Source organism: Zosterops lateralis (genome assembly GCF_965231275.1).
Source record: "Zosterops lateralis genome assembly, chromosome: 7".
NCBI classification, from domain to species: Eukaryota; Metazoa; Chordata; class Aves; order Passeriformes; family Zosteropidae; genus Zosterops; species Zosterops lateralis.
In genome coordinates this window covers 7,812,950-7,826,492 of record NC_139767.1, presented here as the reverse complement: position 1 = coordinate 7,826,492, position 13,543 = coordinate 7,812,950, and the positions used below count along the sequence as shown (strand labels likewise).

Sequence of the window (13,543 nt, the reverse complement as noted above, 5' to 3'; positions counted from 1 at the left end):
CTCCCTGACACAAAAGGAAAGAGACCACAACAAATTCTGTCTGTTACCTGTTCTGACTGAGCAAAATAAATAGAGCACTGCTGTGACCTGTGTGACAGAAAGGCAGGACTGACACAAGGAAGAAATTCAGATGACGTGGCTTCTGGGACTGAGGAGAAAGGCACCCTACACATGCTCATCTCTGGCAAGTCGCTGGAACATTTAAACTCTTTGCAGAGAATAAAACTTTCATGAACACATACAGACAACAAAAATTGTACCACAAAGGCTACACATTTATAGTAAGTGCTCACCTCTGATATGCTGCAAATGGATCCCAAAGCTTCCCCACGGAAACCGTACGTGGTCAGCCTTTCAAGGTCCTCAGAAGAGCTGATTTTTGAGGTGTAGTGTTTAATTGCCATTACTGGAACATCATCAACCTTGATTCCACTGCCATTGTCTCTCACTTCTATTTTGCTAAACCCGTAATTCTCCTAAAAAAAAAATAGAACAGAACACAAAGGGGCAGTAAAACAACCAAATTAATTAAGACGTAAGTTTGAAGCAGCTAAGGTTGCAGCTTCTAACTATCCATACAGAAGTGGAAGTTTTGCTTGTTTGGAGGAACTGAGAAACCATTAAATGTCTCTGCTTAAGGAAAAAGAAAAGGAAAAATACACCGTGTGAGGATAACAGTGATGGTTTCTCCAATAAAATATTTAATTCATATCCTGTGATTTGGAAACAGCAAAACCTGAGCTCAAAAGGAGATCTACAGCTGGAAAGCTGAACATTTTTTGCCTCTTTTCACCTCTCTTACCTACTTGGTATCAATTTTTTTGAAGTAACTTGAATGCAGCTCTGCATCCATTGAATTCAGCAGACCCTCACTTCATAGCATTTTCAGTTTCAATTTTGATTGATGTGATTCCACTAAATGTTGCAAGTTCTGTTTTCCAAGTTCAATATACAGAAGCTGAAATTCTAATGGGGGGCAAGGTGTGAATGGTGAGGCTAATAAAAAAGCTTGTAAAGAGATACAGTACTTTGCAAAAAGAAATAAAGGTTCCTAGAGGCTCTTTTAAAACAGCCTTCAAGGAAGCAAAGTTCAGTCTTTGTGATTTACCTTTACATAACATGCAATGCATATTTTACTGAATTCCAGTTTAAATATGTCATCCCAGTAAGCACCAGCATAAAGAGGGCAAAACTCTGAAACCCAGATATTTACAACAGCTAAATAAAAGATGAAATTTAGGTTCTGTAACATCTCAAACAAGTGCAGCAAAACATTCCTCTTTCCAGCTACATTACAGCCTGCACAAGTGAGCAGCACTCAGAAGAACCACAAGCCAGGAGAAGAAAGTAATCAGAGCTGCAGGATCACTAACTAAGCTTCTGTCACAGAAGCAAGGCTGGCTCTTTGAAAAGATTATGATGCAACACACAAAAAATGTGCTGTTGTGTGTAATACATCTAGGTGACCTTAAAACTAGTTTTGCTTAGAAAAAATATCTTAAAACAGCAGCTGCCACCACTGATGCTGGACAGAGCATGGGATGGTTGATCACTGAAAGCAGGTTGATTAAACAGAACAAACTTTGCTGTCCTACCTGGGCCTATCCTGAAAACAGTAATGAAAAATTATAATGTACTCACAAGGTTGTTTCTTGAAGTAGAAAAGTGATGCAATCAAAACCAAAAGAAAGGTATCTAAAGAAACCATCTGTATTCACACATAATCTGCTTTAGGAAACATCAAAAGCCTCTAGGTAGGCTCAGAACCACAATACACAAAACAACAGAAATATGTGTACATTTCACTTCCTGTTGTAATGAATGGTGCAAGAGCTGTCTTCAGGTGAAAAAACAATGCTTTTGCTCATGTTTCACTCAACCTCCTACTGGGCAAAAAACCAGAACTAAGCAATACACCTCAACTGAGCACAAAAACACCTAAGGAAACAGAGGCATGAAACCCTCTACCTTGCTGCTTTATGTGCAAATGAAAGGTTTGAGAATCTTACAATGAGCCCCTATTTTCCATTCTAATTTTTACTTTCAGATCAGTTAGCTGCTTAAGTGAGATTTATCTTGAATCAAAATGTTATATAAATGATTCTCTATTTCTCTTCTAACCTTATTCATTTTTACTTGTGCATGTTTTATGTAAATATCATAGTGCTTAAACTTCGTATTTTGTAACACCTTCCTCCACGAGCTGAATCTTACCAAGGTTATGAACCCATGAAATGTTTAAGTTGCTCTGCCAGGTCACTGATGCCAATCAGTATGATTCAGCTTTGATACACAGTGCAAAGATGCCAAATAACATCACCTATGGGTGTTTGGTCAGTCGAGACATAAACACCAGCCAAAGCTTCCCACTACAGTTCACCACGGCCATGACTCTTATCTGAGACCCATTCCATCTTCAGGTTAATTCCTGTCTGCCTGCCAAAAAGTAATTGTTATCTTTGTTCTGGTAAATGGGGTAAACTATGCCCTCCTATTCCATCTGAAAAAGATTAAAACAATGAAAATGCTGCAGTTTCAGGCAAAGCCCATCAAGCTGTAAAATGGAATTTCAAAGTTTCCCGTCTCTGTTATGCTTTTGAACTAATCCAGAATTAATGTGGTCACTGACCTCTATTACATGGTCAGAGTTACTCTATTCCCATTAAAAAATACCAGAAAAAAATCCATATCCATTCTTTTACAGTATTACTATCTGGAGTTGTGCAGAGTGCAGGTTTTCACTTCTCCCCTAGTACCCACGGAAGAATAATCATCAAATCTCTTTCAATAGCTGTCAACTTGTGTAAAGCCAGGTTGTTTGTTCGGAACTACAGTGTTTTGGATTGGGCTGGACTGACAAGAATGTAAGAGCAATGTAGATGACTCATGCACTGAAAATGGTTAAAAATGCTCTTTTTAATTGATTTGGGACACAGCTGGTTACTGTGCTGTGAAACCCACACTGGTTAGAGGGCTCTCTCCTCTGCAAGGTTTGCTCCAACCACTCTGGAACACTCCAACACCTTTCTGTTCACTTCCTGCAGTTACTGCTCAGCTGCCAGGATCTGATCCCAGTACCCTTTACCCCCACTGTGCACACACCACTCACTCTGGAGTTACTAATGAAGCAAGGCACTCTGCAATCTAAACGTTGAGAAGACAGAGATTATGAGAAACCATAGCAAAGACAGAACATCTCCAGCTCACTCAGAGCAGCAACAAACATGTTCCTTAGCATCTACAGGAAAACATTCTCAGATGGAAAAACTCTAGACTCATTCAGAAAATGTAGCAGACATGGACCAAGAAACAAGGAGAAACTGAACTCCCCTCCTAGTTAAGACCATTTGTCTAATGTTTAATTCAAGAACAGCCTATGCATTCACTGTCATTTGCAGAAAGGAAATTGGATACAGTCCTGAATACATGCTTTTATACAGGACATAACAACACTTCTTTCTTACTAAGCAGGAAATACTGCTACTATACAGCTGCTGACAAAACACTTCAGAAGTAGAAATGGGACAGCAAGGGAAGCTGACCACTTATGCATTCTACCCAATTTGTTGGGAAAAAAAACCCTCAAATTCTTTATTAAAAGTAGTATTTCCTATTGTCAGAAACTATCTTTGAGTGACATGTCAACTTTTTTAAACAGTTTATAAGGACTTAGAAGTAGCCAGAGTTCACCATGCTAATTAGAGACAGGGTGGTGATTTGTATAACAAAAACATCTTTTGTTTTTGTCATCAAACTTTTCCATTGTCCTCTTTTAGACATTTCTTACAATACTTTGCAATGAACATTAAATTGTCAGCCTAACAGTAAAGCTAAGTCTGACATCTTTTAAAACAGGCTGTTAGTCAGAAAACGTAAATTTTAAGCAGGAAAAGGAAGATTAAGAAAGCTGTATAAGTTTTTTCCCATGATACACTCAGCAAAAATACGCTTTGTTGTTTCAGAGCAGAGCCTCAAAAACACAATTAGAAACTAATTTTGTACCACTTTTACTTAAGGTAAAAATATATATGTATAAATTTATAATAATCATCACCATTCCTCAAACCACAATAGCCTAAAACACCACATTTATAGTGAAATAGCTTTCCTTGCATCTTATTTTGTAACCAATTCTTTTTGAGAGAAAGACTTACCAGTTTAACATCAATGCCTGTAGCACTGGCATCCAAGGAATTCTCTATCAGCTCCTTCACCACGCTGACAACTGAAGTAATCACCTGAGAACTTGAGAGGAGCCGAATTGTCTCTCCAGGCAGCTGTTTCATGGTGGAATAAGATTCAGGGACGCTGCACAGAAAAAAAACAGGAAAAAAATGTAAAAGGAACACTATAATTACACATTTCTAAGAAATATTTCACAGGAACTTTTAAATGTAGAAAAACACAACATTATGGCTGGAAAGTGAAATGTTCAAATTACAGTAGGACCCAGCTTCCTCTGCAGTCAATAGGTGTTGGGAGAGAAATGGGGAGGCAACACAGTGGTGCTGAGGAAAAGCCATATTCAATGGCAAAGGGATCTCCTGGCAAAAAGGAAAACCAAACCCAAAAAAGTTCTCCATCAGTCTTGCCTCTCTGATCTGATGTACTGTGTGCCCTCAGACAGGTGATTTTATTTCTATGTCACTCTATCTCTCACTTGAAAATGAAGATACCTTATAAAACAGTGGAGATGTGTTTTAATTACTGGAAATACAAAAGGTTATAAAATTCTTGCTATACTATAGAGGCACTCTCCCATGAAGAGATTGTACACGGATCTGTGAATTTTGGCATGCATTTCTGTTTAAGTACCTACATTGACACAAACAGCCAAGCCCCAGGAAAACTATTTTGCTGATGCTTGTAGCCTGCCACAAAAGAATTCAGCTAGTTTTATATGCATATGAGAGAGGCAGGGGAAAAAGCAATGCTAGGCAGCACTTTGCACCTCAAGAATGGCTCACACAAGCTTCTCTTCTCTGGGTTATGTTACATAATGGTATTTACACTGAAAGGCAAACAATCCTGACAGTCCTGGCTTCCCCACTGACTTAGTCCAAGGTATCTGCTGAAGAGCCCAGACTGCACACTCAGCACCTGTCCCAAGGATATGAGCACACGTGGAGGGATGGAACAAACCCAGACTTCCTCCTGTCAGCCAGGACCTGGTCAGGGATCGCAGCCAACAGCCCCAAGCATCACTGCCCTGCAGGGTACATGCAGCTGATACTACAATTACAGGACATTTCTCTGCCTCAACATCCTCTAAAGACAGCTACTCTTTAAACATAAAAGACAAAGTAAAAATGTGGTTACTTGGGTTGGACGGGGCGGAAGTGCAATGTTATGAAGTGCAAGCAGCACTGAAACTTCTCTAGGAACAGTACAAAGGGGTTTTCTCTTTATTGTTATTTACATTGCAAAGGGAGTTTGCCTTCCCAATGTGGTAAAAGGATCTGACCAATCATTTTCCCATCAACTGGAAAACAAGAGGCGCAGGAGAGAAGGTGTGCTGCTGAAGACAAACCCATGTTAATATCACGTATTTGTGTTCAGAGAGGCAGGTTTGGGGCATTCACACACTGTACAGGACTACTGTGTCAAGTGCTTCATGATTTACTCACGGCAGTAAATCAGATGGGAGCTGGATGTCTCTCCATCAAAAGACACTGACTAAGATATGGGAGGGTCTTAAAACAGAACCGATGCAGACCTCAAAGACAATTTTTTATGAGTAATTTCTATCTACTGACTGATGCAGGCAGTCTGGAGATGAGCCATCTCCCGGTGTGCCTCCCCTGGATCCAACCTGAGGGACCAAACGCTGCCCACATCTCAGGAACAGCTGGTGGGAGGCAGAGATGGACCTCTGGGACGTCCTACCCAAGGAAAGGCATCCGATCTGTCATGGTCTTTAACTAAAAGACACGTACTTCAGCTCAAGCCACCTTACTCCTGTAACCCTTCCCGGACCACAGGCGCTACAACTGCGCTCTGTGGGAAAGCACAGCATTTTCTGCTGTGTGGGAGCCCCATCACTAATCTAACCCCTGTATCCCTCTACAGCAAGTCCGACAGGCCAGCAACTGCGATTCTACACACCCCCAGCTAAACCGGGAATAAAACCTCCCTAAACTCCAGGGCTCCGGCCCCACAGCCGTCTTGGGCACACCAGAACCACTCCCCCTCCGAGCGCCGCCTTCCTCAAGGCCCTCCCCAGCACGCACTCGGGCGATCCTTAGCTTTATGCAACCATAAAACGGGCGAAAAGCCGCAGATAAACCCTGCAGGCCCTCGAGTTTCCCCCGGACCCCACGAACCGTGCGCAGTTCCCGGTTCCCGCTGCGAGAGTCGGGGCGAGGCGCCCGCCGCTCCCGGGGCCTGCCCGGCCTGTGCCCAGGCCCGGGGCCGCCCCAGCCCAGCCGCCCGCGGGAAGCGGCGCCCCGGCCCCGGCCCCGGCCCCGGCGCGGCCTCAGCGAGGAGGAGGAGGCGGCGGAGGAGGAGGCGGCGGCGCTTCCCGCCCGCTCCCGTTCCCGCTCCCGCTCCCGCCCCGCGGCTGCGCTACCTGCGGCCCGCCCCGCGGGGCCCGTGGGCGGTGCGGCCCGGCCCCTCGGCTCGGCTCGGCTCGGCTCCCCTCCCGGCCGGCCCTGCCCACGGGCACTGCGGGCTTTACCGGCGCCCGGCGCTCCGCTCCGGCTCCTCGGCGGCCGCGGGGCTGCGGAAAGGTGGGGCCGCGGCGGGGGGCGGAGGGACGGGCGGCCGGGGCCGGGGCCGGGGAGAAGGCCACGGGCACGGGCGGGCTCGGGGAGCGGCGGGGCCGGGCCGGCACGGCAGACAGGGAGGGATGGCGGGGGAAAGGCGGCGGGGCAGAGAGCTGCCCCTCGGATCGCGCTGGGGTCGCGGGCTGGGAGGGGAAGGGACGGGGGGTCACGCCAAGGTGTGTGTCCGGGTGCTGCCCCGGCGGGCGCTGCAGCCCGGGGAGAGGAGCAGCCTGGCGTGGCCCATCGCGCGTAACGCGTCCCCTCCAGTGCACGGCTCGCAGCGCTTTGCCACAGGGGCTGGTAAGGCCGGCCCCGGTTCAGCCTCAGCGTATCTATTTGTAGCTTACTGCTGTTCATATTGCAGAATACTCGGGTATTTTATATTTATTTTACACTCTATACCTTTATACTACCCTAAGTAAGTGTCAGAAACAAACTTCCTACCAAAAGCAAGCTTGGTTAAACAGTGCTTTTGTATTCTGATTCGGATGATTGCTAAAAAATAACTTCGTCCCGCTCCCTTAAATGAATATCCATACTCCCAGAGATCCCGTGAGTTTGAAGTAAGCAATAGTTTAGGGGTTTTTTAAAAATTTCATTACAAATTTTACTGCAATAGGACGAGAGTGGCACTGTGGGTAAGTTATGTCGGTTTCCAGGATATATCAGCATGTGAAATTATCCGGTGTATCTCTGCATGACTCTGTTGCTTAGAAAACTTTTGAACCTGTTCCATCTTTAAAGATGGAGATGTTGTCTGGAAACTGATAGATGAGGAGGGGAGGAAATCTGCACTTTGCTTCAAAAAAAAAAAAAAAATAGGGGTAGATCACTCCTTCATTGTCCTTTCTAGAAGTAGGTGGCTGGGCAGTTGGTATATGCAGAATTCTTCACTAACCATTACATGAACAAGAAAGAGGAGGAAGATTGTCTGATGTGGGAAGTGGAAAAGAACTCTGGATATTGTCATGAATGGAGAAACTTAATTCAGAGGATAAAAGTTATTAGGAGAAACTTAATTCAGAGGATAAAACTTATTAGCTTGGTTTCTTACAGCTTTGCAACTTTAGCTTCTGACATTACAGCTTACTATTTTTTTTTAATATCCCTTCTGTAGCAGACTTGTTTTATTTGTTTGGACTTGTTTTAAACAAACAGTTCCCAACTGTCCCTTTGTTCTGATTCCTCTATAAACCATAGTTTGAAGATCTTGAGGTACATCCTGGTTTATGCACTGTGTTCTCTCCAGACCTGCTTCCTTCAAGCAGCTTTTTCCCACATTTGAAAATTGCATATGTTAAGTACTCCTCTGTAACAGCAGTCTCAGCCTTCAAACAGATCTGTTTTATAGGGTAAAAATGAACGTAGGAGTTGCCCACAGCGAGGTAAATCCAAACACTCGGGTGATGAACAGCCGTGGAATGTGGCTGACATACGCGCTGGGAGTCGGCATGCTGCACATTGTCCTGCTCAGCATTCCCTTCTTTAGTGTCCCTGTCGCCTGGACCTTAACCAATGTCATTCACAACCTGGTGAGTACCCTCTCTTGGAACAGAATTTCAATAGATGTTGTTCACATGGACTTATTTTCAATAGCAAGGGAAGAGGAGAGTAGCCAGTCTGTATGGACAATGAAATCCTGCTGTGCGAAATGCCACCCTCTCCTTGGCCTACCCACAAATGATTGGTTGTTTTGGGGAGGAGGAGTGATACACAACCACTTTCAGTTTAAGCATGAAAGACATGAAATATTGTTTATGTAGATATGTATTCTTTTAAATGGCCTTTAATTAGGCTGGAAGTTTGCAGATGTAAAATCATCATGCCAACCAACTTTCACAGTGTTCTGTATATTATTAGAGAGCTATGCTGAATCCATAAACTATCACATTTTTAATTCTTGGACACTATCTACTAATTTTTCCACATAAATCTGTTAGTATCCCAAAATGTTTAATTTTAGCGCCTTACCTATTTACTTTAAGAGAAATATTTGTATTCTTTTTCTTTCATTCTCATTTTGGTTTCTGGCCAAGCAACATAACTCAGAGTGACTTCAGCATACAATGCTGTCACCATACATGACATTAGAGAAATCTTGCTTGGAAGCAGTGGGAGAAACTGAACTACTCTGACCCCAGCCCTGAAACCATTTGTTATTCAGAGGGTTGTGATTTGCATGATGACTTTTGTATGCAAAAGGTTTTGTGAGCTGCTTTCTGCTCCTCTCCCCAGGATGCTATCATTTTCCTGTAATCACTTAAAGTAGTGCAGCAATCTTTATTGGTCCTGCCATGCTTAGAGAAAAGAGGGCCATAACCCAGCAATTTACATCATACTTGAGGTTTGCTACCTCAGCTTTCTAACATTACCAGCAAAGAAGGCTTGACAAAAAGACAGCTCCTTCCTTGTTTAGAAAAATGATAGTTCACTGAGGATGGACACTGTCCTCTTGAATGTAAAGTTTTAATTTTTATTTGAGCTTTTTGGTTTTGTAGATAGGTTTAAAACTACTGGTGGAATTGTAACTGTCACTAGAGTGTTTTGTGTGTTATCTTTGACAGCATCAGACATGTCTGACTTCAGAAGATGTTGGCAGAGACAAGTATTACTAAATATTTTCCACATGCCTTACTGAACTCATTGCAAGTAGCTGTAATGACAACAGGGATGAGAGCATGCACTGGCAAGTAGTTTTGTAGAGGAACACTAGAAGATGAGTATAAATTGCACTGTTGGATATTTCAGAATTTAAATGGCACTTCTTTTGGAAACAAAGTCTCAAATGGTTTGACAAAAAAAAAAAAAAAAAAAAAAAAAAAAAAAAAAAAAAAAATCCTGGATTTCCACTGATAGAAAACTCTTAGCTAACCTTGAAAGCATTTTTGGTGGTTCTTTATGCAAGTACCACTGGGAAATGAAATGTGGAGTAAGCATTTGGACCTGTCCTAAAAGTGTCTTTATGGTTATTAAAACTCAGACACTGCAAACGTCATGAATCAAAACATTAATGAAACAAATCAATTGTCCTAGGTTCACAGGGCTCTGGTCTAGAGGCTATTCCAAAAAAAGGTGAAAGGAGACATGAAGTGACTTGCTGAGATTTCACTTCCATTGTAAGAATTTGGAAGAAATGTGATTTTGTTTTTATGTAAAGCTTTCTATCAAAATTTTTGTATGTGCATAAGAAAGAGAAGGAAATCTTTGATATTGTCTTGTAGAGACTCTTCCTTGGAGTTGGTGTGGTCTCTTTGATAGAAAACAAGTGGTTTTTAAAACAGGAGGGTGCACTCCCCTATTTGAAACGAAGAGGCTCAAATTGGTCTTTCAGAACAAACCAGACATAGCATGTTCCCATCAAACAGGAACAGTCACAAGGAAAGTTCAGCATGTTTAAAGGGAAGCAGCAAAGAGGTGGACAGATGGTGTTCAGCAGAATGCTTAGTCAGCTTCTAAAGGATTTGAAGCTGTTAAGGGGCTGAGAAAGCTCTCAGGAGTTCGTGTGAAATTGTCGGTGTTTGTAGCTAGATTTTTGCTTTGTGCACACTCTACCGATCGCCTGTTAACACTGTGCCAGGAAAGTGGTGATACAAATCAGCAGCCCCACACTTGTTAAAGTGCTTGTTAAAATTCTGTTGAATTCATGGAACTTTTGCCTTCTACTTGTGGAAGGCAAGGGAATGGATTGGATGTCACACAGATTTGGGCTTTAATTCTGACTCTGCCAATGTCTGCACAGTCTCAGGCAAATCACTTCTTGTCTCTTCCTTCCTCTTCAATAATTTATCATTACAGGCTAGCAGCTCTTCTGGGTGAGAATTCACCCATTGTCTCTTTTTTTTTTTTTTTTTTTTTTTTTTTTAAGTTTTGTAATGCATTGAACAATATAACAATTTAAAAAAAAATATTACTAAAACTGCCTCTGTATTAATTTTTTATTTTCCCCAGGGAATGTATGTGTTTTTGCATGCAGTAAAGGGAACTCCTTTTGAAACACCTGATCAGGGCAAAGCTAGGCTACTAACACACTGGGAACAACTGGATTATGGAGTACAATTCACATCTTCAAGGAAGTTCTTCACAATCTCTCCTATAATTCTGTGAGTTCAAAACTGTGTTACAGATCAATTGACACATAAAGCCATGATTTCAAAAGCTGCAACATAATGGGTTGCAATTTACAGTCTAAGAGGATTTTTTGTCTTTTTTTTTCTTGTTTGTTTGTTTATTTCTACATCACAGCTATACAGAGTATTTATTTACAGGCTATGTAATCAACAATCTTTCTTCTGCTTTTGACACTTCACATACCAAAGTCAAAGTTTGTAAACAGTTATTAATGGGGCAGGTTTTAAAGATTAGAAATTTTTTGATGAAAACTTAGTGTTAACTCTTGAAGTTCTTTAAGAGATTGTGAAGTCATAAATATTGAAAATCTAATTGCTTTTGTAACAGCATTTATTAACTGTTTTGCAACTTGTGAGTGTGTCAGTCCTCAGTGAATGGGATCTGGTGTCAGTTTTGCTTTGTTCATTTTGTCTTCTATTTACACTATGCAAATGGCTTAGGAAATCTATAGACCTGTCTCTGATGACAAAAGTGTGGTTGTTTAACTAAGAAAAATCAGATACATATTTAATATCTGACTCTGAAAGTCTTTCTGTTTGTCCCTGAAGAAAATTTACATGTCTACTTACATGGCAGAGTGAGAGGGGAGGGAAGGTCTTGCATGATGATTGAAAGTTGGCTCATAAAGGACAGAAAATGAGAAAATATATATATAACTCCTCAGGGTTGGGGAGAAGTGCTGGAAGAAAACAGTAGACTAAGAGTTGCTTTCAGCACCTTCAGAGGTATAGGTAGATGAGACTTAGACCATAATTTTGCTGTAGATACTCTAGAACCTCAGGTGAGATATTCAATACAGATATACATGTTAGCCAGTGAAACCTTACTAATCACTTAAGCACTTCTTTCAACTGTGTTCTGTATGTGTTTTAGACAAGGCTGCCATCAGCTAAGCTTGCTCCCTTTCCTCCTGCAGGTACTTCCTGACGAGTTTCTATACAAAGTATGATCCGACACACTTTATCCTCAACACAGCCTCTCTCCTGACCGTGCTTATCCCCAAGCTGCCACAGTTGCACGGAGTTCGACTCTTTGGCATCAATAAATATTAAGCAGAAGGTTCAACACTGGCTGCCCCTGACATGGCTACTGCTGCTCCCCAGGTGAAGGAAACGAGTAGTCTCCTGTGCTGAGTATCTCATTGTAGTCAGGGAGAGATGCTTTTATGTCTGAGATACAATTCCTGCTTCCTGCAGCATTGTCTGGGATGAAAATCGACTTTATAAGAAGATGCCTTCAGATACTTCAATGTGCATTGGAAATGTGTAAAAGAAAGATTTCCATGAAGAACTGGGCAGGCCCAGCTCTAAAGGCTAATCCCCACTAAGACTGTACGTGTGGCTGATGCAAGTGGCTTGTAAGGAAGGTGCAAGTAACAGCTGAAACGGAGAACACGGTTTCACAAATACCCATCATCCATAATTCAGGTGGTAACTTGACATAGAAACCCAGAATCCTCGATGCCAAGGACTGGTGAGGCCACATTCTTAGATTAAGAGAAATTAGGTAGTTTCTGCTGTAATGGATTGTAAAGTGGTTGTGCTTGTTTTTGCATTGTAGAAGTTTGTCCCACAGTAAGTACTGCGACAGTGAGCATAAATTGATGGTATAATTCCTGCCTTCTCTGTTCTTGTGATTGTTTTTAATTTTTTTTTGTCACAATGAGTGAAGAAAGTCCTTAACTGCCAGCTCAGGGGATTTCCACGTCAACTCGATTGCTCAGTTTATGTAGGCTTTTACAAGTTGCCACTGTTGTGTTTGTTTCATTTTGCTTACCAGAATACTGACTTCTCTATGTGTAAATGGGACATCCTGAACAATTGCAATTTCTTTTTAGGTATGGATTTTTGACTGTTTTCTCTGATAGTCACTGATGGGTTATTTTTCAGTAGCTGAGAGGCCTGTGAGGTGGTGGGGAAAGGGTTACTTGCTGTCACAGGAGAAGCTGCTCTGTTACAGAGCAAGTGTCAGAACACGTAAGGGAAGCTGTGTAGGTTGTAAGCTAGAATAAAAGCTGAACTAGAAGTAGGTGAGTAGGCAAATCACATGGACTAACTATGCTTTTGCAGAAAGAGGTATAGATAAACTTGCATGTCTTGGAAATGTGGAGGAATGCTGTGTTTTAGGGGTACTGTGTAGTACGGGGTAATCTTGTATATTCTCAGCTCTGGAATTAGAGTGAAGGAGGTACATCTACTGCTCTGAGCACTTATTTCTCTGTCGTGGAAAACGGATGAATTCTGAAGTCTGCTGTGTGCCTGCCAGCCAAAACCAGCTCAGATTTAACAGAAGACTCCATTTAAGACTTGATTTACATTTTGGTTGCAGTGACAGCCAGTGAGCTGGAAAAAAAAATTAAAAATATAAAAAGACAAGCCCACAGCGGTGTACTTTTTTTTTTTCTACATTAATTTTCCAGCTATTTACTTTATCGATAAAGATGCTGTTAAAAAAAGGGCAACGAGTTACGAATTTTCTTTAGCAATTGGAAGTAATTCTGTGTGGTTGATTTTTAAATAACGGCCCTGACAGGGCTCTGCTGCCCTACCGAGGGGCAGGGACGGCGAGACACGGGCGGGTTTGTGCCCGGGGTGTGTTGCGGGCACAGCCGTGGCTGGCGGAGGGAGGGGCAGGGACCGCAAGGCACGGGC

General features: G+C 42.3%; 3 protein-coding genes across 4 annotated transcripts in view; 1 reads left to right on the top strand and 2 right to left on the bottom strand.

Moving 5' to 3' along the window:
* The window catches only part of PMS1 (PMS1 homolog 1, mismatch repair system component), a 44,206-nt gene extending 37,602 nt beyond the window's left edge, over positions 1–6,604 (bottom strand). Inside the window, exons 1-3 of one of the 2 annotated variants that reach the window (XM_083865321.1) lie at positions 6,569–6,604; positions 4,155–4,308; positions 294–476 (exon numbers count right to left, since the gene is read on the bottom strand). In XM_083865321.1, the coding sequence (XP_083721447.1) occupies positions 294–476; positions 4,155–4,286 (315 nt within the window). In that variant the 5' untranslated portion in view covers positions 4,287–4,308; positions 6,569–6,604. Of the gene's footprint in view, positions 1–293; positions 477–4,154; positions 4,309–6,323; positions 6,400–6,568 lie in introns of those variants that run through there. The other variant, XM_083865322.1, reaches the window with a different exon arrangement.
* Positions 1–13,543, bottom strand: part of COL3A1 (collagen type III alpha 1 chain) — a 467,081-nt gene that overhangs the window by 125,693 nt on the left and 327,845 nt on the right. The window lies entirely within an intron of this gene.
* On the top strand, positions 6,649–13,274 carry ORMDL1 (ORMDL sphingolipid biosynthesis regulator 1). Its single transcript, XM_083865049.1, has 4 exons — positions 6,649–6,728; positions 8,116–8,296; positions 10,713–10,864; positions 11,809–13,274. The coding sequence occupies exons 2-4, from the start codon at positions 8,123–8,125 to the stop codon at positions 11,942–11,944; spliced, it is 462 nt and encodes a 153-aa protein (XP_083721175.1). The 5' UTR covers positions 6,649–6,728; positions 8,116–8,122; the 3' UTR covers positions 11,945–13,274.

Excerpts from the sequence above, each read along its gene's own strand:
- ORMDL1 (XM_083865049.1), top strand. The coding sequence starts at position 8,123 with ATGAACGTAGGAGTTGCCCACAGCGAGGTAAATCCAAACACTCGGGTG. Across the intron at positions 8,297-10,712 it reads CCAATGTCATTCACAACCTG|GGAATGTATGTGTTTTTGCA; the intron begins GTGAGTACCCTC and ends TATTTTCCCCAG. Across the intron at positions 10,865-11,808 it reads ACAATCTCTCCTATAATTCT|GTACTTCCTGACGAGTTTCT; the intron begins GTGAGTTCAAAA and ends TTCCTCCTGCAG.